Source organism: Falco naumanni, chromosome 6, assembly GCF_017639655.2.
Source record: "Falco naumanni isolate bFalNau1 chromosome 6, bFalNau1.pat, whole genome shotgun sequence".
NCBI classification, from domain to species: Eukaryota; Metazoa; Chordata; class Aves; order Falconiformes; family Falconidae; genus Falco; species Falco naumanni.
Genome location: NC_054059.1, coordinates 72,948,325 through 72,976,035, shown reverse-complemented (window position 1 = coordinate 72,976,035; position 27,711 = coordinate 72,948,325). Strand labels below are relative to the sequence as shown.

The 27,711-nt window shown below is 54.6% G+C and overlaps 1 protein-coding gene across 2 annotated transcripts in view; it reads right to left on the bottom strand.

The window, feature by feature from the left end:
• SCARA5 (scavenger receptor class A member 5) overlaps positions 1–16,358 on the bottom strand; it is a 42,560-nt gene extending 26,202 nt beyond the window's left edge. For both annotated transcript variants that reach the window (XM_040599507.1, XM_040599508.1), the window contains exons 1-3: positions 16,126–16,358; positions 14,740–14,861; positions 7,001–7,129 (exon numbers count right to left, since the gene is read on the bottom strand). In XM_040599507.1, the coding sequence (XP_040455441.1) occupies positions 7,001–7,129; positions 14,740–14,851 (241 nt within the window). In that variant the 5' untranslated portion in view covers positions 14,852–14,861; positions 16,126–16,358. The remainder of the gene's footprint in view (positions 1–7,000; positions 7,130–14,739; positions 14,862–16,125) is intronic.
• Between the last annotated feature and the right edge of the window lie 11,353 nt (positions 16,359–27,711).

Sequence of the window (27,711 nt, the reverse complement as noted above, 5' to 3'; positions counted from 1 at the left end):
GGAGGAAACCCACCCTGGCTGAGGAGTATCCTTCACCCCCTGCCTCTGCATTTCCAGTGGCAGAGAGCTCCCAGCCATCCAGGCACCCACCCCAAACTTCTCCTGGCCTTGCACCACCTCCCAGAGCACCAAAGTTTGGAGAGGGAACCTGGATATCTGGGTAGAACCTTTTGCTCTCAGCAGCTCCTAGCACTGCCCCAGCAACCCCATGCCCAGCAAGCCCAGCAGCACCCAGTATAGCCCAATCCTTGACACCATCACCCCACTGCATACCTTGGTGCATCCCAAAAATGCTCATCCAGGCAGGGGACTAGCATTTCCTCCCTCTGCCTTGCATTGGTGGTGGGTCTCCAATGCAGCCTGGGGTGGGGGACTCAAAGCCAAACCCACACAAATAGTAAGAATTATTTAAAAAAAAAAAAAAAATCCCCATTGTTCTTTAAGCTGTGGTGGGGCTTCGGCTGGCACAATGCCGTGGGCTGGCGTGGGACCAGCCTGGCAGCTCACCCTCTCATTTCCACACAGGAGAAACCAAGCAAAGGCATTTGGTTTGAATTAAAACTGCAGGAGGAAGGAGAGGGTGAAGGCAGACGTGCACACGCAAAGGGCTCCAGCCCTCCCCGGGCTTGGGGCCACCCGCAGCAGTGGCACTAGGTGCCCAGAGGGGACCCTCTGCGCCTGGGGAGGGGCCTCTGGGAGGGCCAGTGGGTGCTGAATGGAGCAGCATCTTCCAGGCACCCAAGGCTTCTTTCCTCTGTTAATTAAGCCTTGTTAATTAATCCCACCGCTGGCCTGTCCCAGCTTTCCAGGGTACAGTGTGTCACCTCGGAGCAATCCTCCTGGAGCATAGGGACATTGTTTGGTCCCCTCTGCATGTCCCTGCTTGTCACCTACATCACTGCAGGGGGGACGTCTCAACATCACTGTTTATCGCTTGTGTGCCAGGCACCCAGTGGACACCGGCTTTGCCCGCAGGGGGTCACAACAGGCAAAGCAACCAGGCGACATGCCCAAGGCCACCTCGGGAGAGGGAAATGGGCAAGGAAAGTCCTTGGGGAAAATCACCATGGAGCTGGTGAAGGGGTGGGTGCCACTGCCTTCTGTGTGGGTGACCAAACCTGCTCTGCCAAAGCCTTTCCAGACCCAGCGTGCCCATGATGGATGCAGAGACAACCGTGGCTTTCATGCAACGCCACCAAGGGGAGAAGCAGCCCTGTGTGGCCAGCACAACCAGGTCCTGTTGTTGGCTGAGGGCTAGGAAACACGGGCGAGCTCCCCTTCTTCACATCTGCAGTTAGCTGCAAAGCCTGCAGCGTTTCCCAAATTCCCACAAATCCCTTTCAATAACCAGTGGAGATCCCCACGGCTCTCCTCTGCCAGCCCCAGCACCACAGCCACCAACCAAGGCTGCTCCAGAGCATCCTGCAGCCAAAACCACACCAGGAAGCTTCCTAGCAGCAACACCTCCAGCCTTGGGCTGCTCCATTCATGCATGTGCCTGCATGCCAGAAGGTCTCATTGCCTCCCAGATCTTCTGCTTCCCACTTTGCACTTTCTGGCATGGTAGGATGGACTAATCCTGCTGCAAGGCAGAGGCACGGACATTGACCCACTCGGCAGGTGAAGCTGCAGGGCAGGGCTACAGGCACAGGGCTGTCAGAGGAGCGATGTGGGCCCATGCCACTCTCCTCTATTTCTGTTCTTTGCATGAAAGCAAGAGCCAGGAGTTGGGGAAGTGTTAGAGTTGCTAGGACCCTGGAGCACACACATAACTGCATGTACACGGCTTGTGCATACACGCACACACTCCCACATGTATGAAGGCATGAGCACAGCACATGCTTATGCTCATGAGAACATGCATGCCTGTGCATAGCACAGGCATACACACATGTATGCACACAGCACACACATGCATCCAGTGCACACATGCAAATGCACACACATGCATGCACCCAGCATAGACACGCTCCCTGCCATGGGGCCTCAAAATAGACCTGGCAGCACAGGGGGTGAGCTGACAGTCCCCAAAGGGCTGCATGAGCAGCTGCTCCCTCTCCACCATTTATTATGGGGACATACCATCTTCCTAGCTGTTGTCCCCACCAGTAATTCAAGGAGAGAAAGATTACAAAAACCCCATGGTCCTACCCCAAAATCCCTTCTGCCACTGCTGAACAGGCCAACACCAGCCCCGTGCAAGGTTGTGCCTTGCACATGTGCTGGTGGTCGTGCACATGGGTGTGAAAGGTACTAAAAACCTAATGGGCATCCGATGAAGGCAGCAAAGTAGAGCCCTGGAGAGACAGGGGGTTTCACGCAGGTAAGATGTGGAACAGCTTGCTGCAGGAAGGTTGAAAAAGTACAAGGAGAGAAAGCCTTGAGGTTACTAAATATACATATATATGCATACATATATGCACATGGCATGATGCAAACGTGCATGCATGCACCTGCCTTCTCTGCATGTCTGCATTGCAACCTGTGCACACACACCCTGCGCCATGCACACGTGCACTCACACAAATGTTTTTGTACCACAGGGACCGCAGGCAGGAGCCTTGCAGAGGGGACAAGCACACACAAGCACAGCTGTGCATGCACACCCCTGCACTACACACCATTGCTGCTGCCGGGACCTGCACCACGAACAGGCACCTGCACCCTTGCATGCGCCCAAAATCTCCCTCCTCCCGTTTTAGGTTCACATATAGCCAAGGTGATGCTGCAAAGCAGAAATGTACATGCTGGATACGACTGTTTCGCCACACTTGGCAATCCAACTTTTGCAGCATGACACAGCTGCAAAAAAACCAAGATGCTGCGTGCAAAGTCTTGCAGGACACCTCCATTTGGTCTCCAAGCTGGAAGCGCTGCTGAGGATTTGGACCCAGCTATGAGCCCTGGGGCATTGCCACCAGCTCCTCTGGGTTTTATTTCCACAAGGAAGTCAGGCAGGTGCTCAGTGTGAGGTTCACCTTGTGACTGGATGAACAATGGACAGAGGGTCTGGGCATCCCAAACCTCCAACCCAAATAGGAACTCAGCACCCTACGGCCCATTTCTGCACGAGAACATCTCCAGCATTTTGGAAAGGGTGGAAATGAAACTCTGGGCTGAGAAAATGGCTGCAGGAGAAGGTTTTGGGGAAGGATGGGCAGGACAGGGAGCAGGGGATGGTGGGGAGTAGCTAGTACTCAGCTCCAGCATGAGTCTCAGGACTTATTAGCACAGGCACGGGGCCACGCTGCCGGCAGCTTTTGGGCACCTCAGGCTTGCTCTGTGACCCCAGGGAGACACCAGCTGCAGGCACAGACCCAATTTGGAGCCAGCTCACAGGGAGCAGGAGTTTGCACTGGAGCTGACTAGGGAGTGCTCATGTGATGGCTGGCCGCAGGGATGCAGCTGTTGCCTTCATCACCACCGGCATCCTCAGAGCATGAGTTTTGGGGTTACAGCTCTTGAACTAGAGGGTGCTCATTTCCTTGGACACTTCTACCAGGCATCCAGGGGTGTGAAGTGTGGAAATGTGGCCAGCTCTCAATGCAAATATGAGCATGAAGATGGGGTGCAAGTTGGATGCCCATCCATATGCATGGTTCAGATGCCCCCATGAAGGTGCTTGGCTCATTAGCCGTGTCCTAATGAGCCCTGCCTGGCCTCCCACCGCTGCAGAGCTGCTCAGGGCTGGGTGCCTGGGGTGCCTGGGCATGGGGCCAGGTGGGGATTCGGGTTCAAACACCAAAGTGCAGGTCTGTGCACGCAGGCAGCTGGGATTTAACCCAGACCTTGCAAAAAAGCCAAGGTTGGAATCCAAACCTTGGGCTAGGTGCCTTTTTAGTGGATGGGGTGTTTGTGTGTGTGTCAGGGATGGGGAGAAAGGGAGTGTGCACCCCCAGGAGACAGAAAACTGCTGCCAGGCTTGCGAGAGAGGATATTAAAAGCAGACTGCGTTGAAACCACCCCGGCTCTGTTGCTGAAAACATCCTGTTTCCGCAGCTCTGAGGTGGTTCATGGTATTTTTGGCAGTTTACTCATTTTCTAACCCCTTTTCACAGAGCACGTAGTGAGTTGCAGGACACCTGCCCAAGCCGGCTTCAAAACTGTGCCTAGGGCAGCTGCCTCGCCAAAACCACCAGGTTAACATGCCGGGGACATCAGCACATGTTGGAAGGTTATCTCCAAGGGGGGCTGGTTTCCCTCACAATGCCCACTCCTGCTGGGAAGCACTGTGGCGTGTGGAAGCTTCTTTCATAGACTCACATAGAACCACAGAATGGCTTGGGCTGGAGGATACCTTAAAGGCCATCTAGTCCCACCCCCTGCCACGGGCAGGGACCCCTCCCACCAGCCCAGGCTGCCCCCAGCCTCGTCCAGCCTGGCCTTGAGCACTGCCAGGGATGGGGCACCCACAGCTGCTCTGGGCAGCCTGGGCCAGCGCCTCGCCGCCCTCACAGGGAAGAATTTCTTCCTCATCTCTCATCTATATCTCCCCTCTTTTAGTTTAAAGCCATCACCCCTCATCTTGTCAAAAAGCCTTGTAAAAGGTCCCCCTCCATGTAAGCTGGAGCATACATGCACATTTCTGTGTGCGTTTACACACGTATGCACTTTCCAAGGATGTTTTTGGGAATTTTCCTCCTTTCCCCTGGGGGAAGATGGGAAGCAGTGGAGCAAGCCAGGCAGAGCATCCCTGCTCTGTTGTTGGTCCTGGGGTGAAGGGATGCTGGCAGCCCAGGGTGTGGACCAGGAGCACAGTTTTCCCATCACCCTTGTCCAAACAGTGTGGTGAGAGTTGCTTTTTGGGGAGCAGCTGGAATATCACAGCTGCACATCCCTCTCCAAAGAGCATCAGGCCTGGAATTGAGCTGGACCTCCAGCACTCATATGCCCTGGGTGGGATGGTGTCTGCTCCAGGTGGGACCTGCTCTGAGCAGGGACTTCACCACAGTTGTGGGAGGACAGAGGTGGCATCAAACAGTGATGTCCCTCTAGCATCGCAGGTGGCTCTCCCCAACCCAAGGAGCAGGTGAGAGCAAGTCTACTTCACTAAATGCTGTATCTTTCTGTGCACCTTTCCCTCTGATGGGAGACAAGGGATGCTGGGCAGAAGGTCTCAGCTCTGGTAAGCCGGTGTTTGGTCTCCAGTAGCACAAAGTGGAATTTTCCATGGAAAAACCAAGCCCTCCACTGTTACGGGTGCTCATGAATATCTAGTCCTGGTCCTCCAAGGACCATCAACTCCAACGTCAAGGTTTCAGCTGCAGACACCTGAAGCTGAGAACACCTGAAGCTGAGAACCGTCAGAGTTGTCTCCCCAGACTACATGTGCATCCCAGGTGGATGTGGTCTCCTCGCCCTGTTGCAAGACCAGCCTGTGCCTGTCGTTTTCCTTGATGTGATAAGACCATTCCAGGCACCCAGAGTCGGCAGAGCTGGCTCCAGACCTTGTGAGTCAGCTACACCCAAAGCCAGAGGCTTGGCTTAAGGTTCCCAACACGCAGAAAGCCATAATGAAAGAGATTATTTTTCTCTGCATTTTCCCTTTCTTTTTCCAAGATTGTGGTCCACAGCCTGGGGGGTAAGGTGGTTTTACTGAGGTCTTACTGAAAGCTGAAATCCTGCCAGTCACGGGACTCCAGGAGGTGGGGCTTTGAAGATGCCCGAGATGGTGAGCCTCCAGGTCTCCCCACCGTCAGCCGATGCCATAATGTTATTGTTATTGCTGGAGCTGCTTTTGGGTGAGCAGCTGTAGCTCAGCCCAGGACAAGAGCGCCTGTCCTGAGCTCTTTGCACAATTCATGGCATCCCTCGCTCAGGGTTTCACAGGCCAACAACAACATTAAAACAATGTAATGCAAGAAATAAGGGGGAGAGGCTTCAAAATTCCAGAAAACCTTCTCTGTCCTTTCCCCTTCCCAGGAAAAAACTAAATTCACCCTTTGCAAAAGACACATGCTGCCTTCACGGTGCTGGCATTAGCACAGCTGGAGTTAAACATGACATCCGTCACCCCCCCAGCTGCCTGCAGCAGGCAAGGCACTGGCAAGGCGCAGAAAATCATGCCAAAGGGATGGTGTGGGGGCAGCGCTGCCCTGCCCTGCCCAGGCCTGGAGAGCAGCTAGTGGGGATTTGGGGCTGAAAAGGCAGGGCCTCTTATTCCCTCCCCCTCCATGGATCCTGGGGTTAAAGCTGGGAAGGAGGTGGGTGGGAAGCGAGGAGCTGGTCCTTGGTGGCACTTCTTACCCAAGCCTCCTGTGGCACCCACCCAAGCCCCCCCCCTCCCCAGCAGAGCCCCACATGGGGGTGGTATGGGTGCAAGGCGGGGGTACTGGGACTGTGGGTTAAACCAGACATCTTCCCAAACTGCTTCCAGCACAAGGGGGAAACCAAGCCTGGCAACGCAGACCACATGGGATCTATATGCAGGGACGAACTGGGGCTGGGAGCAATTACAGGCATTCGCGAGCAGCTTTCTCATCCCTGCGCTCACCAAAAAGCTGGGGAGGGGAGGCAGGAGCCTTGCTGGCACATGTGGGATGGGCTGTGCAAGGATAATTCCCTGTCTGCAAGCTGCTTGGACCTCCGTCACTGATGGAGCCAGGGCTCATCTTTACCCTAAGCAAAATGGGGGAGCTGGTGCAAACCCAGAAGCTTCGACCTAGTGATGGGAATGATTTGAGCCCCAATCACAGGGCTCCTGAGCCTCACCATCACCAGCATACAATGCCTGGACCCTGCAGCAACTCCAGCCTCAAAGCTTAAATCAAAACCGCTCCAGATGGGCAGTATGGAGCTGGCATGGGCTCATGTTGTTGCTCCTGAGGAGCTAAAAGCTGGATCCCATATTTTCCTTCCCTGGACACCCTCCTGAACACCTCTGCAGAGACGTGGTCCCATGTCCACAGCCAGACCCAGCTCTCTCTGAGCTCCTGCACAGGGGAGCATCACCCCAGGGTACCACTGCACCATACAGGGAGGGCCTAGGTTCAACACTTACCTGCGAGAATGAAGACTCCAACGAGGATGAGGAAGACGAGGAGGTAGAGTCCCACCACAGCATACTTCAGTGCTGCCAAGGAGCCAAGCCGGCCGCAGCGTCCTACTGCCTTCATCCTCTGCCCGGGACCTGGGGAACAGGGCAAGGTGTCAGAGAGAGCATCATGCACCCAGTCCACCTGGGCTCCATCTCCCAGTGGGAGAAAATATTGCAAATATAATTTTGGCAATGCCTCATGGGTGTGGGCACAGCTCTGCTTGCCCCAGTGTGGACCCACACAGCCTTCCCTGAGTTGGGACCATGGATGCTGGCACAGGTCCACACTCCCAGGTAAAGGCTCACATGCAGCCGGGACACCACCAGCAATGCTGATGGGGAGGCTGTGCAGCAGATCATCTTGGCGTGCCATCACACAGCATGTACAGGACAACCAGGCAATCGGGCTCAGCCAGCACAGGTTTATGTCTCACTCCAATAAAGATACTGAGGTGCTGGAACGTATCCAGGGAAAGGCAGCAGGGCTGGGGCACCAGTCTGATGGGGAGTGACTGGGGGACCTGAGAGTGTTCAGCCTGGAGAGGAGGGGGCTCAGGGGGGACCCGATCGCTCCCTACAGCTGCCTGGGAGGGGGCTGCAGCCAGGGGGGTCGGTCTCTGCTCCCAGGTCACAAGCGACAGCACAAGGGGGAACGGCCTCAGGCTGCGCCAGGGCAGGTTTAGGTTGGAGACTGGGAAACATTTCTTCACCGAAAGGGTGTCCAGCACTGGGACAGGCTGCCCAGGGCCGGGGGGGGGGGGGGGTGGTGGGGCACCATCCCTGGGGGTGTTTAAAAGATGTGTAGATGTGGCACTTGGAGCCATGGGTTAGTGGTGGGCTTGGCAGTGCTGGGTTGATGGTTGGACTTGATGATCTTAAAGGTCTTTTCCAGCCTAAAAGATTCTGTGACAGGCAGGTCCTGCTTGACGCGCCTGATCTCCTTCGATGACGAGGTGGTTCAGCGTGTGAGGGAAGGCTGTGATGTCTGCCTGGACTTTAGTGAAGCCTTTGGCACATCCCACAGCATCTCCTGGAGAAACCGGCTGCTCATGGCTGGGACGGGTGTACTTTATGTTGGGTTAAAAGCTGGCTGATGGCCGAGCCCAAAGTGCGGTGGGGAATGGGATCACACCCCGCTGGCAGCCAGGCACCAGTGGTGTTCCCCAGGGATCTGTGCTGGGGCCAGCCCTGGTTAATGCCTTTATCAATGATCTGGACGAGGGGATCGAGTGCTCCCTCTGTACCTTTGCAGATGATGCCAAGTTGAATGGGAGCATTGATTGGCTTGAGAGTAGGAAGGCTCTGCAGGGGGATCTAGCCAGGATGGATTGATGATCTTAAAGGTCTTTACCAACCTAAACAATTATATGGTTATATAATGCAGTGGGCAGGGACAGGACCGATCCTGCCCATGCTGGTGCTGTGGGTCTGGGCTGAGGAAAGGCAGCCCAGCTCTGGCATGCACCCGCCTCCCCTCCTGCACAGGCAGAGATGGTATGCAAAGGGCCCAGCCAGGATCCCAGGTAGGAAAACATCAGCATCACCCACTCTTGCTGAGCCGTCACCCCCCCAACTCCCACCCATTGTCCCCATTCCCTGCCTTCCCTGCCTGCAGCCCAGGCAGGAGGCAGGCAGCAGTAAGGGAATGGAGGAAGATAGGACAAGGGGTGATGGTTTTAAACTAAAAGAAAGAATATTCAGACTAGATATGAGAAGAAATTCTTCCCTGTGAGGGCGGCGAGGCGCTGGCCCAGGCTGCCCAGAGCAGCTGTGGGTGCCCCATCCCTGGCAGTGCTCAAGGCCAGGCTGGACGGGGCTGGGGGCAGCCTGGGCTGGGGGGAGGGGTCCCTGCCCATGGCGGGGGGGTGGGACTAGATGGTCTTTATGGTCCGTTCCAACCAAACCATTCTATGATTCTGAAATGCCTAGATCTTGACACCCCTGCCAGCTCCTGCTTGCCCAAACCTGTGCTAGCTGCGATCAAGCTCCTCATCAATGCTGCCACAAGCCCTGCGCAGCAAGAGATGTGTGCGAAGAAGAGAGGGCTTGGTGAACAAAATAGCCAGGAGGAAAATGAAAGGGAAGACAAGGAAAGGCTCCTGTGCTGTGAACCCAGCAGCAGGGAAAAGGCATCTGCTTGTGGGCTTTGCACGTGTTCAAAGCTTGAGCTCATGTTGAAATCTGGGCCAGGTTGTGGTCTTAGGTAGGAGCCAGAGCCTGATCTGGATACAGCCCCTGCATCTCTCTGTCCCCAGCCTTGAGGCTGCAGTACAGCTTGAGCCTCATGCCTTGGTTCTCTGGGTGACCCCATGCTTCTGGGATGGAGTGCCAGGCATTGGGTGTCTGTGTTTTTGTGTTGGACCCTTGCAGAAACACAAGGCTTCCGAGAGCAGCTGAGAACCAGCAACTTCATGCCAGGTCAGTTAGAGCCGCCAGGTTTTGCCCCTTGCCAGATCTGAGATGTCTCTAAGGAGACATCAACAAAAGGTGGAGTCCAAAACTCCTACTCTTTTGACATTTGGGTGTCTCCATCCCATGGCTTTCTGCCCTTTAAGCCCCAAGGCACAGCATAGCACCAATCCAGAGCCTGCATCAACCCGACAGAAAGGGTGAAGCACCACCACCCCAAAGCCAAACCTGCTGGGGAGGAGACCACACTCATCCCTGGCCACGAGCAATGCCCACCTCCAGCCAAGACCATCCCTGACAGGCTTTGGGTCCTCAACCCATCCCACCACCCACCCAGGGGGCAGGAGCTCAGCTCCTTGTGGGACCAACCAGCTCTTGGGATACCAGAGATGGAGAGGAGGTACAACAGGCTTGGGGGTGCCTCTAGCCTGGCAGAGACCCTTCCCCAACTGATGGTCTGTCTGTCCTGCTGGAAGACAGAGAGGTTTGCAAAAGCTTCCAGTCAGCAAAGGGTTACACTGGGCGTATTGCTGAACTCAGCCCCATTTTGGGGCTCCAAAATGATAAAGTGCTGAGGTCAGGCTCACTGACACCCAGAGGGGATCCCGTGGGGATGTGGGGTGCATGGGGCGCCTCAGCTCAGGTGCGAAAGGCGGTACCTCTCTTCTGGGACCCCTCCGTCTGCAACTCATTACCCGCATGCGGTTCCCATTTGCTGTCACCAGCCAAACAGATGGAGCCGAGGGTTTCAGAATGAGGAAAGCTGCAATATTTTTCTGACATTAACACTTATATCAGGTCCTGGGAGACTCCGGGAGGAGCTGGCCCTGGGCCCCGAACCACCCACTCCTCATCACTGCTCTCGGAAGAGCAGGAGGGACCGCAGCTGCGTAAGCAGGGTTTTCACAACAGCCCGCTCCGAGGAGCCCACGGGCGGGCTCCGGCCAGTAACCAAGGGGAAAAGCAAATATTTCTTCCCCCTGCCCATGCCCTGGGGAGCTGGAGCTGTGACCCACCCGGTCAGAAGGTGGAAAGCTGAAAGCAATCAGGACTTCTCATCCCTCAAGCCCTGGGGGTTCCAGAGCTGCTGTCCTGGGGGTCATAGCAAGCAGCAGGCTGCTGCATGGGTCCTCAGCCCCACGCCAAGCATTTCCCAGCAGCCCAGGAGGGATTTGGGCAGTCCCATCCTCATGATGAAGCTTTCAGGGTTGCCATCGCCCTGTGCAGCTGCAGATGAGACACAGTCCCACAAGCCTTGCTCCAGCAACCTGTCCCATGGGAACGGGGTTCCCTGGAGGGCCAGCTTTGCATCAGAGCCAGTTATGGATGAGCAGCCTTGCTCTGAGAGATCCAGGGCAACTTGCCACAAAAATATAAAGCCAGGAAAATACTTTGCACCATCCCTGCCATCGCCCCACACCAGGGCAAGGTCATGACTGGGAATGGTGGCCTCACTTGTGGAGGTCACCAACTCTTCTCTCCCATCCTTTCAGGCACCCCTCCCTCCAGGATCCACCACCCCCTCTGCCATGTCTGCAGTGTGGCAGAGCATGGGGAAAGCCCCGGCGCAGGATCTGCACCTCTCTCTGCTGCAGGAGGGTGGGGTGGGTGCTGGATCTGTAAAGCTGGCAGCAGGAAAGTGGGCAGAGGCAGGACCAGGCGAGCAGCTGGGAACAGGGGGACCCTTGCAGGGCGCTGCCCCAACCATACCCTGGGCTGCAGCCAGAGCAGCGCGGCCAGCAGGTCAGGGGAGGGGGCTCTGCCCCTCTGCTCCGCTCTGGTGAGACCCCCCTGCAGCGCTGCGTCCGGCTCTGGAGTCCCCAGCACAGGAGAGACACGGAGCTGCTGGAGCGGGGCCAGAGGAGGCCAGGGAGATGCTCAGGGGCTGGAGCAGCTCTGCTGTGGGGACAGGCTGGGAGAGCTGGGGTGGCTCAGCCTGGGGAGGAGAAGGCTGCGGGGAGACCTTAGAGCACCTGCCAGCGCCTAAAGGGGCCGGCAAGAAAGCTGGGGAGGGGCTTTGGGCAAGGGCAGGTGGCGATGGCACACGGGGGAATGGCTTTACATGAGAGAGGGGAGATGGAGATGAGAGATGAGGAAGAAATTCTTCCCTGTGAGGGCGGCGAGGCGCTGGCCCAGGCTGCCCAGAGCAGCTGTGGGTGCCCCATCCCTGGCAGGGCTCAAGGCCAGGCTGGACGGGGCTGGGGGCAGCCTGGGCTGGGGGGAGGGGGCCCTGCCTGTGGCAGGGTGTGTGGGAACTGGATGGTCTTTAAGGTCCCTTCCCACCCAAACCATTCTGTGGTTCTGTGACATCAAGTTTGGGGAATGGCAGCAAGACTGAGTTTTCACCCAGGTGGGAAATCCACCGTCTGGACTCAAAGTTGTCCCCATCCTGGGGGGTGGAGGGCAGGGGAAGACACCCACACTGCAATGCCACATCTCTTGCAATAGCCATCACAAGCCACTTGCACTGTGCAAGCATCCAGAGGCAGTTTGTCCAGGGCTAGGTGTTCCCAGCTTGCTCAGAGCCTGGATGTGGGCCAGCCTGGAACCCAGGGCTCTCCATCGCATTCTGGGAATGTCTCATGCACCTAAAACCAGGACGACTAGTCCCCCATCACCCTGATCCCATACTTCTGGTGGGGGACAGAAGTGCTGGGAAGCTTCCTCAAAACAAGACCAGTCCAGCAGCCCCACAGATTTCACAGAACCACAGAATCATTTAAGTTGGAAAAGACCTTTAAGATCATCAGGTCTAACTGTTAACCCAGCACTGTCAAGTCCACCACTAACCCATGGCCCTGAGTGCCACATCTACACGGTGCCTCCCCCCCTCCCTGGGCAGCCTGTCCCAGTGCTGGACACCCTTTCGGTGAAGAAATGTTTCCCAGTCTCCAACCTAAACCTGCCCTGGTGCAACCTGAGGCCGTTCCCCCTTGTCCTGTCGCTTGTGACCTGGGAGCAGAGACCGACCCCCCTGGCTGCAGCCCCCTCCCAGGCAGCTGTAGGGAGCGATCGGGTCCCCCCCTGAGCCCCCTCCTCTCCAGGCTGACCCCCCAGCCCCCCCATCAGACTGGTGCCCCAGCCCCTGCCCCAGCCCCCTGCCCGGCTCTGGACACGCTCCGGCCCCCCAAGCTCTGTCTGGGAGTGAGGGGCCAGAACGGACCCCAGGGCTCGAGGTGCAGCCTCACCAGTGCCAAGTACAGGGGACAATTACTTCCCTGGCCCTGCTGGCCGCACTATCGCTGACACAAGCCAGGACGCCATTGGCCTTCTCAGCCACCTGGGCTCACTGCCGGCTCATATTCAAGCCAACTGTTGACCAAATCCCACCACCTTTTTTGTAGGAGAAGCCCCAGTTCCTATATGATTGTTCTCAGGCACTTAACAAATCAATCACCCTTGCATCTTCGCTGCCGCATGGACCTCCATCCCCTACCTCCCCTAAGACAGCAGACCAAAGGACCTCGCTAGCACACTGTCCTTCAAACACTGACATGCTGCCCCCAGGCTTATCTCTAGCCAGCCTGGGTTTATCCCTTTCCCCCTTCAAATCTAGTTTAAAGCTCTTTCCATGAGCCCTGCTAACTCCTGTGCAAAGATCCTCTCCCCACTTTGAGATGGGTGTACCCCATCTGTTGTCAGCAGGTCTGGTGTCATGTAGACCAACCCATGATCAAAAGACACAAAATTCTGCCAGTGACACCAGGCTCAGAGCCAGGTATAGGTCTGCTGGGTCTTCCTGTTTCTTCCCTCATCACTCCCTGCAACTAGAAGGGCAAAGAACACTGCTTGTGCTCCTGATCCCTTGTCCCGTTGTCCCATGGCCCTGAAGTCTCTTGATTGCCCTCAGACTTCTTGTTGCAACTTCGTTCCTGCCCACCTGAAAAAAATGACTCCTGGATAATAACCTTAGGGCCGTAGGGTGGGAAGCTTTCTCTTCACATTTTTAATCTGTGCTCCAGGGAAGCAGCAGACTTCCCTAAGAAGGGGGTCCAGTGTGCACCAGTGTGCAAAGGTTTTTTGTTCCCTTCAGAAGGAAGTCTCGCTCCTGTGGAGACTCCTTCCTATGGAAGCAGTTTTGACACAGGGTGTAGGCCAGCTGGACCTCAGTGACACCTCCAGGCTAGAAGAGCCATCATCCTCATCACTGTCCAGTTCCACTGGTACCTATTACGCAAAGGCACCCGGGAAGGTGGGGTGGTCACGGAGACGTGCCTGCTGCGCTGCGGAGGAACTTGTTGCCATTCATCCTATCCCTTAAGTCACCATGTTCAGCCAAGAGGAGAGAGGACAGGGAAACAACCCTGTGCACCGTGCTGGAGCACTCTGCTGCTGATCGTGCCGGAGCCACGAGCCTTGGAGAGCCTCTCCAAGGACAACTGCCAGCAAAGAGGACCTCGCATCTCTGCTTGAGCAGGCACCTCTGCCACCCTGGTCTCTCCCACCCAGGCTGCAAAGGCCTTGGGAAAAATGCATCAGGGCTGTTTGCTTGGGGACCAAGCCTGGATCTGGTGAAACATGGATAGCATTTCATGGGGCAAGAGTGAAGGAAAAGGGCTCAGCAAGTCCACAGTGGAGAGAGAGGCCAGCTAAGACGTGCAGGAGACAGAAGCAGGTCTTGCTGTGTCCTGCTGCATAGCTCTGGTGCCACCAACCCCACTCCAGGGCATCTCTGGAGAAGACCCAATAAAAGAGAGCCACAGGCTTAGAGGATTAAAAAAAAACCCAACCAAAACATCAGCCTTCAGCAAGGAAAAGGACTTTCCCTGGAGCACAGCCTTGGTCAGTGTGGCAGAACCAAACAAGAGCCTGGGCACCTCGAGAGGCCCATGGTGCCCTGGGTCTGTCATTCCCCCGTCGAACCAGAAAGGGGGGGGATAGGAGAGGAGGCACAGAAACCACCTTGCACTGGGGTTCCCTGAGTGTTTCTCCCAGTGAAGCTGTGCCAGCAGGAAAGGAGTTTCTCTCCATTCTCTCCATCATCATCATCCATCACACGAATGCATGTGCTCCATTTGGGACATGCACATCTATCACGGTGCTGCTCCCACCAAGGCACCCTCCCCTTCCCAAGGGCAGGGATTGCTCCTCTGCTCTGGTTCCCTGGGACCTGCAGCTGGAGCTGAGCACCCAACTCTGGCCAGGCACCTTTGCCTGTGTGGAGCCAAATTGCTGAGCTTTTTCCTGAGCTGAGCAATCCAAACTCTCCTGTCCCGCCGCAGAATCTCTCCAGGTTTCTACCACCAGGCTCAAAGCTCCCCCCAGACCCAGCTGCATGTGGAGCCCCTACTCACCATCCTCGCAGAGGTTCAGTTTGGAGAGGTTCCTTCCCTCGAAGGGCTCCTCAAAGATGGAGCCGTTCTCTCTCTCATTGAAGGTGTGAAGGTACATGGCCTTGTTCTCCATTGTCCTGCCACTGGTGGAGCAGAACAGATATGTGAGATGGTGCTTGGCAGCTTGGTACAGCCTGACATGGCAGGGGCCTGATCCTGGCTAATCCATGTACCCTGCATGGCTCTGGCCCCATGGGTCAATACAACATGGTGTGGGCTGGGGCTGGTGACATGGACCTCTGCCCTCACTTGGCAAAGCTAACCACCAAGTATCCTGACTTGACCATGGTCTCGTCTGGGCTTGGCAGTGCCCAAAACAAGAGCTAGACCACCCTGGTGAAGGCAAGGAGAAGCTGATGGGCAAGCTCAGCAGGACCACAGGTCCTGCCCATGTCCTTGCAGCTCCATGAAATGCTCACCACCAACACAGGAGCCCCCCTTTGGCCAAGGGGTCAACCACCCACCTGTGCTTGACCACATGCCCTACAGATGTCCAGCCTTGGTGTCCACTCTGGGTGTGCCCTGGATGTCTGCCCCTCCCCCAGGGCTGGGGAGATGGGGGCCCACTGTATGCATGCAAACCTCCCAGGACCTTTTTCAGCTCTAGGGCTTGGGGTACCCCTGCACCCACACCTCCTCTAGATATCCCAGCACCCTGACCGTGAGCCAAGCCTGTGCTCCCCACAGGCCTGATCCTGCTGTCACTTCTTGAGTTGGGCTGGTCCCAGGGACAGGTCCATGCCCACAGTGAGGACTGTTGGCACTGGGAGGGTTGTGTCTCTGCTACCACAAACGTTTCATCACAGCACCCAGCCTGGCAGGGGGGAATCAGCCCTCAGCTGGGCTCTGGTGTGGCAGGAGTCAAAACCACCTGCTAAGTGGGACCTGCTGAGCACTCCCAAACTCATTCCTTGCACTGCTGTGTCTTCCCCAGCCACCCCCCACTGTCAGCATATGGGTGCTGTGCTCCATGGAGACCCCCAGCTTCTGCCACTCCACCGGCAGCTAAAACCAGTCCCGCTGGCAGCAGGCTGGGCAGGGACTGCCCTGGCCGGGAGCAGCATCCCGGGCCCTTGGTCCCACTCCCGCGGGGGAGACATCACCCGTGTAACCCCGTGGGGAGGGGGTCGCACAGCACCCCGGAGTCGCTCCCCGCTCCTGCATCCCAGGGCCAGGGCGCGGCGGCAGCACCCAGGGGTGGCGGCTCACCACGCAGGGATGCTCGGGGAGACAGCAGCGCCTCCACACACCCCCCCACGCGTGTAGGGGGACCCATCCCCACACTCACCCCTCTCCCTTCTCCCGGAGCTGCGTGTCCCTCGTTCCTCCCGCCCCGGTGCCACTCACCTCCTGGACGGACCCACGCGGGACCGAGTTTCCCGTGGCTCCCTCGCGCTCAGTCCCCCGGCTGCGCCATGGTGGCCGGGACAGGGAGGCGAGGAGAGCAAGGGGACCCCCCGACCTCACCGCCAGCTCCCCACGGACGCAGAGGGGCGGCCGCCGCTCCCCGCCAGCCTCCCATGGGTGGGGGGTGTCCCCGGGGTGGGCGATGTGCGGGGGCGGCTGCGGAGCCGAGAGGCTGTGAGCGAAGACCGCTCGGCCGTGAGAGTTTTGTAGGCGGGGAACGGGAGGGGGGCCGGCTCCCCACGCCCCCCCCCCACCCTCCGGGGCCGCCCCCGCCGCCCATTCGCCGGCCTCGGGCCGCCCCGGCAGCGGGGAGCCGGGCTGGGGGAGGGGTGGCCGGCGCAGGAGCATCCCCCGGAGTCAGAGCAGGAGCATCCGCCGAGGGGCCGGGCAGGAGCATCCCCTGGGAGGATCTGGCAGGGGGAGGGGGGGCCGGGGCAGGAGCATCCTCCAGGTGCGCTTGGCCTGTGGTCGGGGGATTCCCCCTAGAAGTCCTGCCCCTGGGGCAGGAGGTGGGTGCGTGAGGTGGTCCGTGTCCCAGCTCCAGCGGGCGTCCACACCTTTCACTCTCTGCTCGCTTGCCCAGCTCAGCCCACAACGGGCAGGAGCAACTGCGGCCCCCGGAGAGGGGAAAGGTGCTTGTCCACCCTGCACCCACGGGGAAACTGAGGCACGGAGGACCAGAGATAAGCTGAGGTGACCCCAGACCAGCGCTGCTCTCAGCCTCGGTGTGGGCTGTGCAGAGCAGTGCAAGATGCACACACCAGGGTCAGTCTCTGGGATGGGGCAAGGTGGGGAGGAAGCTTAAAGGTGCTGCTGCAAGTCCTTTGCTGCCTGTGGGGTGCTGCCTGCTCCCTGCTGCAGCTTGCAGCTGCCCCAGGCCATTTGGGCCCCTAGCCTGGTCCCCTGAACCCCCTGTCCCCACCCCATCCCTGGTCCTGGAGCAGAGCAAAGCACCCTCCAACATCTCTACAGGGTTGGGGGTGGTGGTGGCTAGCTTGGCCCAGTGGCACAATCAGGAGGGTGACTGCTGTCCCCTTGGGGTGGCTGTGCATGGGTGTACTGCTCCTTGTCTGGGAACACTGCCAGAGCGAGCACTGGGCAGACTGGGATGGTGGGTCACTGCTGGCTGGTGGCTGGCTCACCATCCATAGGGATGATGGGGCCAGGCAGAGGTGTGCCTGGAGAGCTGAGCATGCTGCATCACAGGCTGAGCCACTTGGCCCCCCCAGGTGCCATCAGACAGGCCATGACAACACACCTTTTTGGAAGCCATAAACCTACTGGGACCAAGACCTAGACTTGGAAAAAGGATGACAAGACCTAGGGGGAGAAGGGCAAGCGCTCCTTGCCCAGGGGCATCTCCAGCTGTGGTGCCATCCTGAGGACACACATTGCCTCTTCCATCAGGAGGAAAGATCTTCAGGGGTGCAGCCAGGTGGCTGCAGGTCTCCTCCTACCGCGGTGCAATGTGAATCCATGGCAGTTGTCTCCCACAGCCACCCCTGACCAAGGCTTCTCCTTGGGACACCTACCAAAGGACACCCTGAAAGTCTGGGACAAGGAAAGACAACGCACTGCAGGTCTGAACAGCTTGGGGTAGGGCTCTGACTGCTGAGCTGCCTTTCCTCTAAGAAAGGCCAAAACCATCATCAAAGCGTGCTCCGTCCAGACCTGGCCAAACATCTGCAACACTTACCCCAGTGAAACCAAAGCTGCAGCAAATAAAGACAATTACTGCAGAGTACTCCCAAGGTCTCATCTTAATACAAAACACCTGACCAAGCAGCCTGGTTACTTCTTTCATAGTACCAGTCACGTGTAATCCAAAGAGGTTAATATTTTATGAGATTTCCGGTAATTTCCAGCAGAATTGCTCTTTTGCATCTTTACAGCCTTCTCTGTTTATACACCACACAATAAATTTGTCATGGAAGGTCCTGGGTTTGATTCAGGTGTAGGTGAGTCTCAATCTGCTGGCTTCTTGGAAAACTGAAATACATGAGGAAAAAAGGGATTTACCTTTACAAAAAGAGTGTAAAACTATGCACAAGCTACAACTAACTTTTAGTATAAGTGCAATTAAACTCATAGACCTCATCTACTATTCTGTTCCCTAAAAGATGTTCAACAAAGCAGTTGAGGCACCTCCAGTGCTCATCAAGCAAGGCCAGCAATGGGGAAAAGCCCCTTCATGAGGGGTTGGCAGATGTGACACAGGACCAACAAGAGATTCACACCCTCCTGGGTCCTTACAAGCCTGCATTTAACCTACCGAATCTAATCTATAATACCTCTAAAATTCCCACTCACGTGATGGTCAACATAGAAGAGCAATGAACTGATCAGTTAAAAGCAACTAAGGATAAAAACCAAAAAAACCTCAAATCTGATGAAAAAGAAGAAAAGAAAGACTCTACTTGCAGATCTTTTTGGTCGCTCGAGCTGTCACAGGGATTTCAGCAAAGCCCGGATTTCTTGGCACGCCTTCTGGAAAACAGCAAGGAGAAGAGCTAAATGAAACAGATTTAGGTTTTGGACTCTTTTTTCTGTAGAAGGGGAAGAAAATCATCATGTGTCCGGTAGAAATGAATGAGAACATGCAAGTACGCTCAGCGGTCATGGACTTCAGTTGTTTATTTAGGAATATAAGGTGTGAAAAGACACACAGAGAGCACCCCAAGTCTGTCTCCAAACACTTTTCCATCCACCACATTTACACCAGAGAGGAGAAGTTGGACCATACCTGGCCACGTCCCAACCAGCTGGTCCCATGGACAAAAGGTGAGGCTGAGCATGTTGGAATAATCCTTCTCCAGCATGTTGGTGAGATGTTTCTGCTATCACAGAGGATGACAGCATCAGACATCAGATGAAAGAGCCATTAAGCTCCAGGAACTCCCAATTTGCACTACTACCTGCTGGGATCACCATGGTTGTAACATTAGTGATGGCAGCTTTGACCTGGTCATACCCAAGAAACCTGCTGGGAAAGCATCAAAACTGATCTTCCATACACAAAGCAGATGAGTTTATTAGGTGAGTCCGCATCCCACCCGGGTGGGACCGGGTGTCCATCACTGGATCTCTGGCCAGTATAAAGGAACTTCCCTCAAATAACTGTGATGAGTCTTGGCCTGTGTGATCACGGCCTGAATCCATCAGGTTTCAACATGCAAGAATGGTCTGAATGGTCAGAGATGAGGTGGAAGAGCTCATGTGAGGTCAGAAATCAGGAAAGGAAGGAACCAAGCTGGGAAATTACTACCTAGAAAACCATAATTTTGCTTGCTACGTAAGAAGATGGCAAAGCTGGTTTTGGGGGAAACCAGGGAATTGAATCCAACCAAAAATCAGAAGAAGCTGATCAAGAGCTGATTTTGTCATTGAAATTTCCAGACGATCACATTTATGACATTGCAGAGCAATCTGCTTCTTGCACAACCACTCTGTCGTCTTACTAGCTGCACCCCACATGGTCCATAACAGCGTTAAAAGCACTCTGCAGTGACCACCAGTCCAGCCATTAATTTGTCTATCACACTTTCTGGATTGCCAACAGCAAGTTTCGAAACATCACTCACCATCAGACCCTGGAACTGGCTCTTCATCTTCTCCTTTGCTTTTTCAAACATCTCCCTCCCACCTTCCACCTCAATGTCATGTTCCAGATGAGTTTTTATCCGCTCACATGTCTCCTTCCCACTTATCTGAGCAGCCCCTCTTGCAATGATAGGAAACACCAACACGCTGTTGTTGATCCTAAAGCCACGCTGCCTGGGAACCAGCCAGTGGCAGATTTCCACCTCCCAATCCCCCTCTTCCCAACCTACTTTTGCCAACCTAAAAAAGTTCCTTTATTCAACAGCAAAATCTTCAAGTAACTTCTTCCAGTTCCCCTCCAGCTTTTCCCAGTAGCTTTTGACAAGGTCTCTGCTCCCCTACCCCACAGCTGCTTTCTCCATCCCAGGGATGAAGACCTTCCAGTTGACCCACAAGAGAAGCATGATGCATTTATGTGCTTTGACAGTCAAGGGATGGGACAACAGTATCAACAACACAAGGGATTTATGCAGTAGGTTTTGGAACTCAAACATTTTCCCTGGAAATAAGATTGTGAGCCACTGAGGACATCGCCCAAGGGCACACATTTACACGTCCTCTTTCAGCCAGTGCAACTAAAGGCTTCTGTACCTAGACTCCACACGAGAGCTGGGAAAACACATCCCAGGGCCAGACAGCAAACTCACAGGGGCAGACACAGAATTAGATGGAGAACCAGTCTTACCTTCACAGCAATAAGGTGCCTTGGATGGACAACACAAGGGACTCGTAGGTACTCTTCTTCTTCAAAAGAATTTATCTTTCAAGGGCTTTCATGATGATCTCTGTCTGCAGAAATTGACGTCAAGTGATGCCAGCATCTCTCCAAAGCCTCGTTTGCCAGCAGTACCCAAACAAACACTTCCGAGCCCAGGAGGAGGCAGAGCACACCAGGTGGTTACGTGGAGTAGAGATGTTAAATTGAGGGATATTGGGCTGCATCTGCCCTGCTAAAGACATTCATGAGAACGGTGGTCTCTGACCAATGGGCCAGATGGTGGACAGGGATTCAGAATGCTCCCTCCGCACCCTGTCGAGGCACACTGGTGGTGTCTCCATGGCCAACGGGCAGAAATTTGTGTGTACATGTGTGATTTTTCCAGTTCCAAGTGCCCATAATATCAACGAACCTGTCTTCAAGCTGGCTTGAGCGGTGTTTTAATAGCATGGCCTCCAAGGCATGTATTGCACAGACTTTTAAGACTGAGTTTACATCCTGGGCTGGACATACCCAACCATACTACCAGGAGCTCCTTGCAGTGCAGGGTATTGTTATTAGCTTTCAAGTTTAGGACCAGCTCCATCATGCTCTTGTCACCTGAGGTTCCTGTTTACTTTCCATTACCTTCTAGCAGGGTGTCTTGCAAATCATCTAGTGTTGCCCCAAGGATGAAGCAGGAGCTGACTGACTGTGGCTTAGCATTAAACACAGTTCTGCTGTACCCAATGCTCAATAATAGCTGCCAGTCATTAGAGGTCCCTCCTAAAAGACCGTCAGATAGATGATGGTCTTCCCCCAGCTTGCTGACTCTCCAGGAGTCATTGTTTTCCCAGGGACAGAAGGATTGAGAGGACAGCCAGGATAGGGGAGCAGGGGATAGCGCAGGTAGGAGATGCTGCTGATGTTGTCTGTAGATTGATCCTATCCCCAGGCCAGCCCAGATTTAATTGTTGCTGTTTTATTCTCTGGCAGCTAAGGCAAGTTTATCAGAAGACACAAGATCAATTCACTTTCTTTTTTTTTTCTTTGGGTAGTGGTAGATAGGATGATAGTAATTTTCTTTCTTATTCTGTCTGAACTCCTGTAAAACACAGAGCATAAAAGGATGGAGTTGCAAACACCACCATGATTTATATATATTGCACCACTAATGCGGTACATCAGTCCTGGTTTTCCAGGCAAACAAGGGCTGGGGGCTGTTGGCTGCAGGAAGATTAGAAGCAATGGGGGCAGAGATGAGCACGTTGCTGAGACATGTAAGTCAATTAGAAGCTTTGCCTAAGTAAATGAGTAATGGTGAGATACTTTTAGTTTGCTCAGTGGCTGAACAAAGTCATGCCGTTATAGGTTTCTTGGGGAAGAAGAAAGACCTGACTGCTTCCTACACCAGGCTGCCTGCAGCTGAGTTTCCAAGGTTAAATTAGTGTGGGTATTTGAGAAGAAAGCACGCAAGTTTAGATGGCAGCAAACATTTCACCATGCATGTGTATCACTGAGGGAATGAAGACAAGATGTACTAGGATACAAAAAGTTCTTTAGAGTTGTTTTATCAAGGATGAAAGTTGGATCATCTTGTCCTGCCAAGCCAAAAGCATGGCTTATGAGATTTTGCTTCTTTGTGTTTATTTGGCTTTAGTAAGACAATTAGCTCATGTGTTGCTTTGCTTCTACTAAAGAATGAGTGCTGGCTTAAAAAATTTCAAAACTCCTGGTGGCAATTTCTGTTTAACTAGTCAGAAAAATCAAACAAGAAAAAAACTCTATTGGCCAGTTCTGAGACCCCCAACATAAGAAGGCCATGGAGCTGCTGGAGCAGGGTCAGAGGAGGCCAGGGAGATGCTCAGGAGCTGGAGCAGCTCCGCTGTGGGGACAGGCTGGGAGAGCTGGGGTGGCTCAGCCTGGGGAGGAGAAGGCTGCGGGGAGACCTTAGAGCACCTGCCAGCGCCTAAAGGGGCCGGCAAGAAAGCTGGGGAGGGGCTTTGGGCAAGGGCAGGTGGCGATGGCACACGGGGGAATGGCTTTACATGAGAGAGGGGAGACGGAGATGAGAGATGAGGAAGAAATTCTTCCCTGTGAGGGCGGCGAGGCGCTGGCCCAGGCTGCCCAGAGCAGCTGTGGGTGCCCCATCCCTGGCAGGGCTCAAGGCCAGGCTGGACGGGGCTGGGGGCAGCCTGGGCTGGGGGGAGGGGTCCCTGCCCGTGGTGGGGGGTGGGACTGGGTGGTCTTTAAGGTCCCTTCCAACTAAACCATTCTGTGATTCTATGATTCTACAATTCTGCTGCTCTTTGATACATCCCATTGTGATCATTTTGTTCCTGGATTTCCAGGTCATTCCTACTTGTCTCAACATAAGGAAAGGACAGTCAGAAACACTCTGCCTCTCCTCTGTCAGCCCCGTAGCCTCCTTTGGCCACTAGCAGCCTGTGTGAGCACAATGTAAAGAACTCTGCAGGATATTGCATCCTATCCTAAAACAGGTGGGGCTAAAAATACCTCCTGTATGGCCTCTCTGTTCACCAGCTGTAGGAGAAACCCAAACCACAAGCTCAGCTCAGATGCTAGGTCTCCCATGCCTTGCCCCATGCCCCCAGACAATGCCTCAGCAAGAAAGCTAAGCATCCATCCCAGACAAAACCCGGGCACAGCAGAGCTCTCAGAGGAAAATGGCAGAAAAACATCATCCCGGGACTGCAATACTGTTGCGCTCTTTCCAGGAGTGCTGCTGAAGAACAAGTCCTGGAAGATCTTGCTGCCGGTTGAGAGGACATCAGGCTCTGGCCCATGGCATGACCTTGTTGACCACCGTCTTTGTTCAGTGCACTTCCCAAGACCCGGCTAATCCTGCTGGCATGTAACCATGGAACAACTTGGGCAGGTCCCCGACCACCTGCCTTAGGCACAGCATCAATAGCATCCTGGGCTGCGTCAAAAGAAGTGTGATCGGCAGGTTGAGGGAGGGGACTCTGCCTCTCTACTCTGCTCTGGTGAGACCCCCCCCTGTGGCGCTGTGTCCAGCTCTGGGGTCCTCAGCACAGGAAACACATGGACCTATTGGAGCAGGGCCAGAGGAGGCCACAAAAATGATCAGAGGGATGGAATGATGTTCCTCATAACGGCATGCTGGTTTGGAACAAAATCCTGTATTTCTGTTACTTCCCTACCACTAACGGAAAGCAAAAGCCAGCTGTCTGGAGCAGAAAGGAGACAGCTATCACTTTCCCTGGTCTTCCCTTGAGTTGTCCCAAACAGACCAAGGTTCAGCATTGCTCAGCAATGCTCAATGCACAAAGGTGCTGAAGAGCCCAATGCAAATCGGGTCAAAGGCAGACTTGAAGGAGCGGTGCAAGAAGAAGTCATAGAATCACAGAATGGTTTGGGTGGGAAGGGACCTTAAAGACCACCCAGTCCCACCCCCCACCACGGGCAGGGACCCCTCCCCCCAGCCCAGGCTGCCCCCAGCCCCGTCCAGCCTGGCCTTGAGCCCTGCCAGGGATGGGGCACCCACAGCTGCTCTGGGCAGCCTGGGCCAGCGCCTCGCCGCCCCCAGCATAAAAAAATTTCTTCATTCTATCTGGTCTGAATGCAGACCGCTGCAGCAGATGCAAATACTGGGGGAGTTTTCTCCTTGCTAGGTGCATTAATTCCATCACCAACACCTCCCAAAAGAGCTATTCCTGCAGGATGGCCTCTGATCTCAACATCCTTACTCTTCCCTCATTTCCCTGCTCCAAACCCTGGCCAGCCCATTCCAAAGTGGGAGAAGCTCCCAGGGAGCTCTGCAGGAGATGGCACACAGCTCTCCACTCACTTCTGGCCTCTGTCCCAGCAGACCCTGTTGGACTTCCCTCTGCTTTGCTGCAAGCTATAATCCCTCCTCTGACATTTCCATGGGATGCCAAGAAGGACAGCTAATTTTCCTTACGGCAGGAAGTTGTCAGAGAGCCAGATCTGCTTTATGCACCCCTCTGGAGCAATCCAAGTAGGCAATTCCTGATTTTATTTTACTCTCTGGAAACAAGCCTCCGCCAAACCCTCCAAGCAGAGCTGAACCTTGGAGCTCAATCTGTATTATTTGCAAAGTTTGCGTTATTTCTACTCAGCGCAGTTTGGTAGGGAAGATACCCAGGGCCAAGGGTCTCTTTTCTCAGGGAGCAATCAGAATGAGTTGCTGCAGGCATAAGGGACCTGTATGGGATGCTCTGGTCCCTCAGACAGCGCCAAGATCACTCCATCAGAATCTGGGGACCTGATTCTCCATAGAAATGGCCAGCGCTGCATGCTGCTGCAGCATTCTTGTCTCTCTTCCCTTTGCTACAGGCAGGGCTATGATCCCTCTCCAAAACGTGCCCTGTTTGGGGCATGTCCCTGGCCTACCCCAGTGCTGAGATGCGCTCATGCATTCTCATACTCACCGTTTTTAAAAGACCCTTGTTTCTCTTGCAGTGTCCTCAGGCACTTTCAGGGTGTTTCAGCTGCCTTTTCACCTTCTGCACTTTTTCATGTTGAAAGGACATTCTTATTGTCACAATCTCACTGGGCGTGAAAGCCTCATAGTAAATAATCTAAGCTTTTATCACCGATGCTGGGAGAAATCTGTCTCTGAAGCCTGAATTGAAGGTGTATAGGGATGAAAGTCAAATCACCCAGGCTGGGACATCTGAGTTCATTACCCTCATAAACCCTGGAGGTAAGGCCGAGGTGGTGGCTCACCTGACCTGGGATAGATGTCTACTTCAGGGCAGGGAGCTGCCCAAACTCAGCTGCCCATTCTCACCAGAACTGAAAGGGGCATCCCAGAAGCTGGGGATGGCCAGCACAACTCTTCACACCCAAAATGCATGGGTGTTGAAATCCCTCCACTTTGAAATTCTTTTCCTAGCCAGTTTTCTCTAATCAGCCTTGACACAGACCTGAATTCAAGTCTCCAAAGTCCCTGAGGACAGCCTTTGCCCAAGGGGAGAGATTACAGCCAGCCATGGATCAGCCCCAAAGTCCCCTTAGCCGGGCAAATTGCTCCTGGCTGTGGTTTTTGTGGGACGTTTAAGGCAAGAGCAGAAAGAGCAGAGCAGGATTGGCATGATGGACATGCTACCACAAGGGTAGCTCCCTAAAATGAATGGTATACTTGGGTGAAGAAACTATTGTGCAGGCATCCCATCTCCACTCCTGCTATGGTGATTGCATGCTTTGTCCCCAAGCAAAGTGAAGAAATTCTAAAAAGCCAATTCCTCTGTTAGGAAATGAGGTTTAAAAGATCCTGTGACTTCTCATGTCTTGGCATCTAGCTAAAATTGGGAAGCTTTATCCTCCTGAAATCTGCAAGTGTGAAAGTGTAATAATTTGGCGTGAGCTGGTGCAGTGGACAGGGTGGAGGGCAGCAGAAGCCTGGGGAAGGTCCCCTCCCATGCTTGCAGAAGCAGAGCATGTGGTGGCAAGGTTGCCCCCTCTCCTTGAGCTTCTGCAGTTTCAATCTCTCAGCCCCAGGTCAGCCCTGGTTTTCCACAACAGACTGTGCTCAGAGGAGTGGTGGTAAGACCTCACAGTGGTCTGTATTTCAAGAACCACTTAAGGGAGAAAAAGAAGATAATTAAGACATTTTCCAGCTGAGGTCACTTGTGTCATCACTCAGGCACAGGAGCATGACTGGTGCTCACCACTCACCCCTTTGATGGTTGGTCCTGGCATGGAACAGCTTTGTTAGTCCAGGAAGCCTCCAGCACAGCTGCCCCAGGGTGCTGGATCAGCAGAAGGGCAGGGGACTTGATTTATGCCCTACGAAAGTCTAGAGGATGATAAACATATACAAGATGCAGGGATGAAAAGCCAGGAGAAGGCTTGCTCCTTGATGTGGACCAGCCAGGAGGTGAGTGTGCTCAGCTGGGGTCCAGAAGACCCATGGCCAAGCACATCCACTGCCTCCAAGCTCACCCTGGGAAGCTTGGAGCTTGAACTGCCCCAGCAACTTGGATGCTTGGCTTTTGGCTGAGGTGCAAAGGCAGGGTCAGCCCTGGGAGCTGTTTTCAGTGAGCAGAAAGCCAGGGCTGGTTCCCCACCTGGGAAACATGCAGGAGAGCAAAAACAGCTCCCGGCAGCTCGACCATCACTTGTTCCCACCCTACAGAAGAACCACACCTCAGAAAAAGACATTCATGAGCTCCTTTCTCATTGCAGCGTAGAAAGGGCTCTACTACTAAATTAAACCTGTCCAGGGCTGCTCTTTGGCCAGAGCTCACCCATCCAGCCACAGGCGATCTGCTAAACTCTCTCCAAAGCAATCCCAGGGCCAGGGGCATTGGTTGGGACCCCCACGGGCACAGCATCACACTGTGCCTGAAGGGCCATAACCAGCCTTAGCACTAATTCGTTTGTTTGTGCAGGAGTCACCCTGGATTTCGAACAAGAAACTTGGCCCAGATGCTCGTTTATGATGTTGCAGCAGGTTAATTATCTACGGGCACATGCTTCCCGCAGCACAGCCATCAGGGTTTTAACACCTACCTGCAGTGCATGGGCCAGCTTTCCTAGCTAGGCCATTTGTCACAAATTGCATTTTCCCCTCTCTTTGGGCAGGTTTATTGAGCTGCATGAGCCCATAGTCCTCACTTCACCCCAAAGAGTTTACCACCAATCTCCAAGACATAGGTGTGTTCAAGCAGGAAAGAAGCTGCCACTGGCTTGAATAAAGTATATGCCTACAGATTTATCCCAGAGTTTTCTTTTTTCCTGCAAAGAATGACAAGCAGAGTGAGGTTTTGAAACCTTGGCTTCCTGTTACTCTGTTCTTGAAACTGAAAAACCAAAACTGGCTGCAGGAAACCCTCCCCAAGCCATGCCCTGCACCCACTCTTTGGGACTGGCTCAGGTTCTTCTCATCCCTCTTCCCTGGTGCCCCACTTAGACTGCAAAGACCATCCCTGGCTGCAGCAGCAGAAATATCTTTGCACCTGAGAGTTTTGCAGCTCTAAGCCACAGCTGGGAAATCCTGTTGCTCTTCCCTGCTGTACCTCCAAAAGGGGGGTGCAGGACCTGGGGCTGCATGCATGGCACAAAACATCCACCTCAAGCTGGTGCGCCGAGGCTGTACCTGGCAGCTTGCTGTTGGGTTGGTCCCACAGGCAAAAGGTGAGGCTGAGCATGTCAGAGAAGTCCTTCTCCATCTTCTTGATTATCTCCACCTGCAGCCATCACATGGCCCAGCATATGGG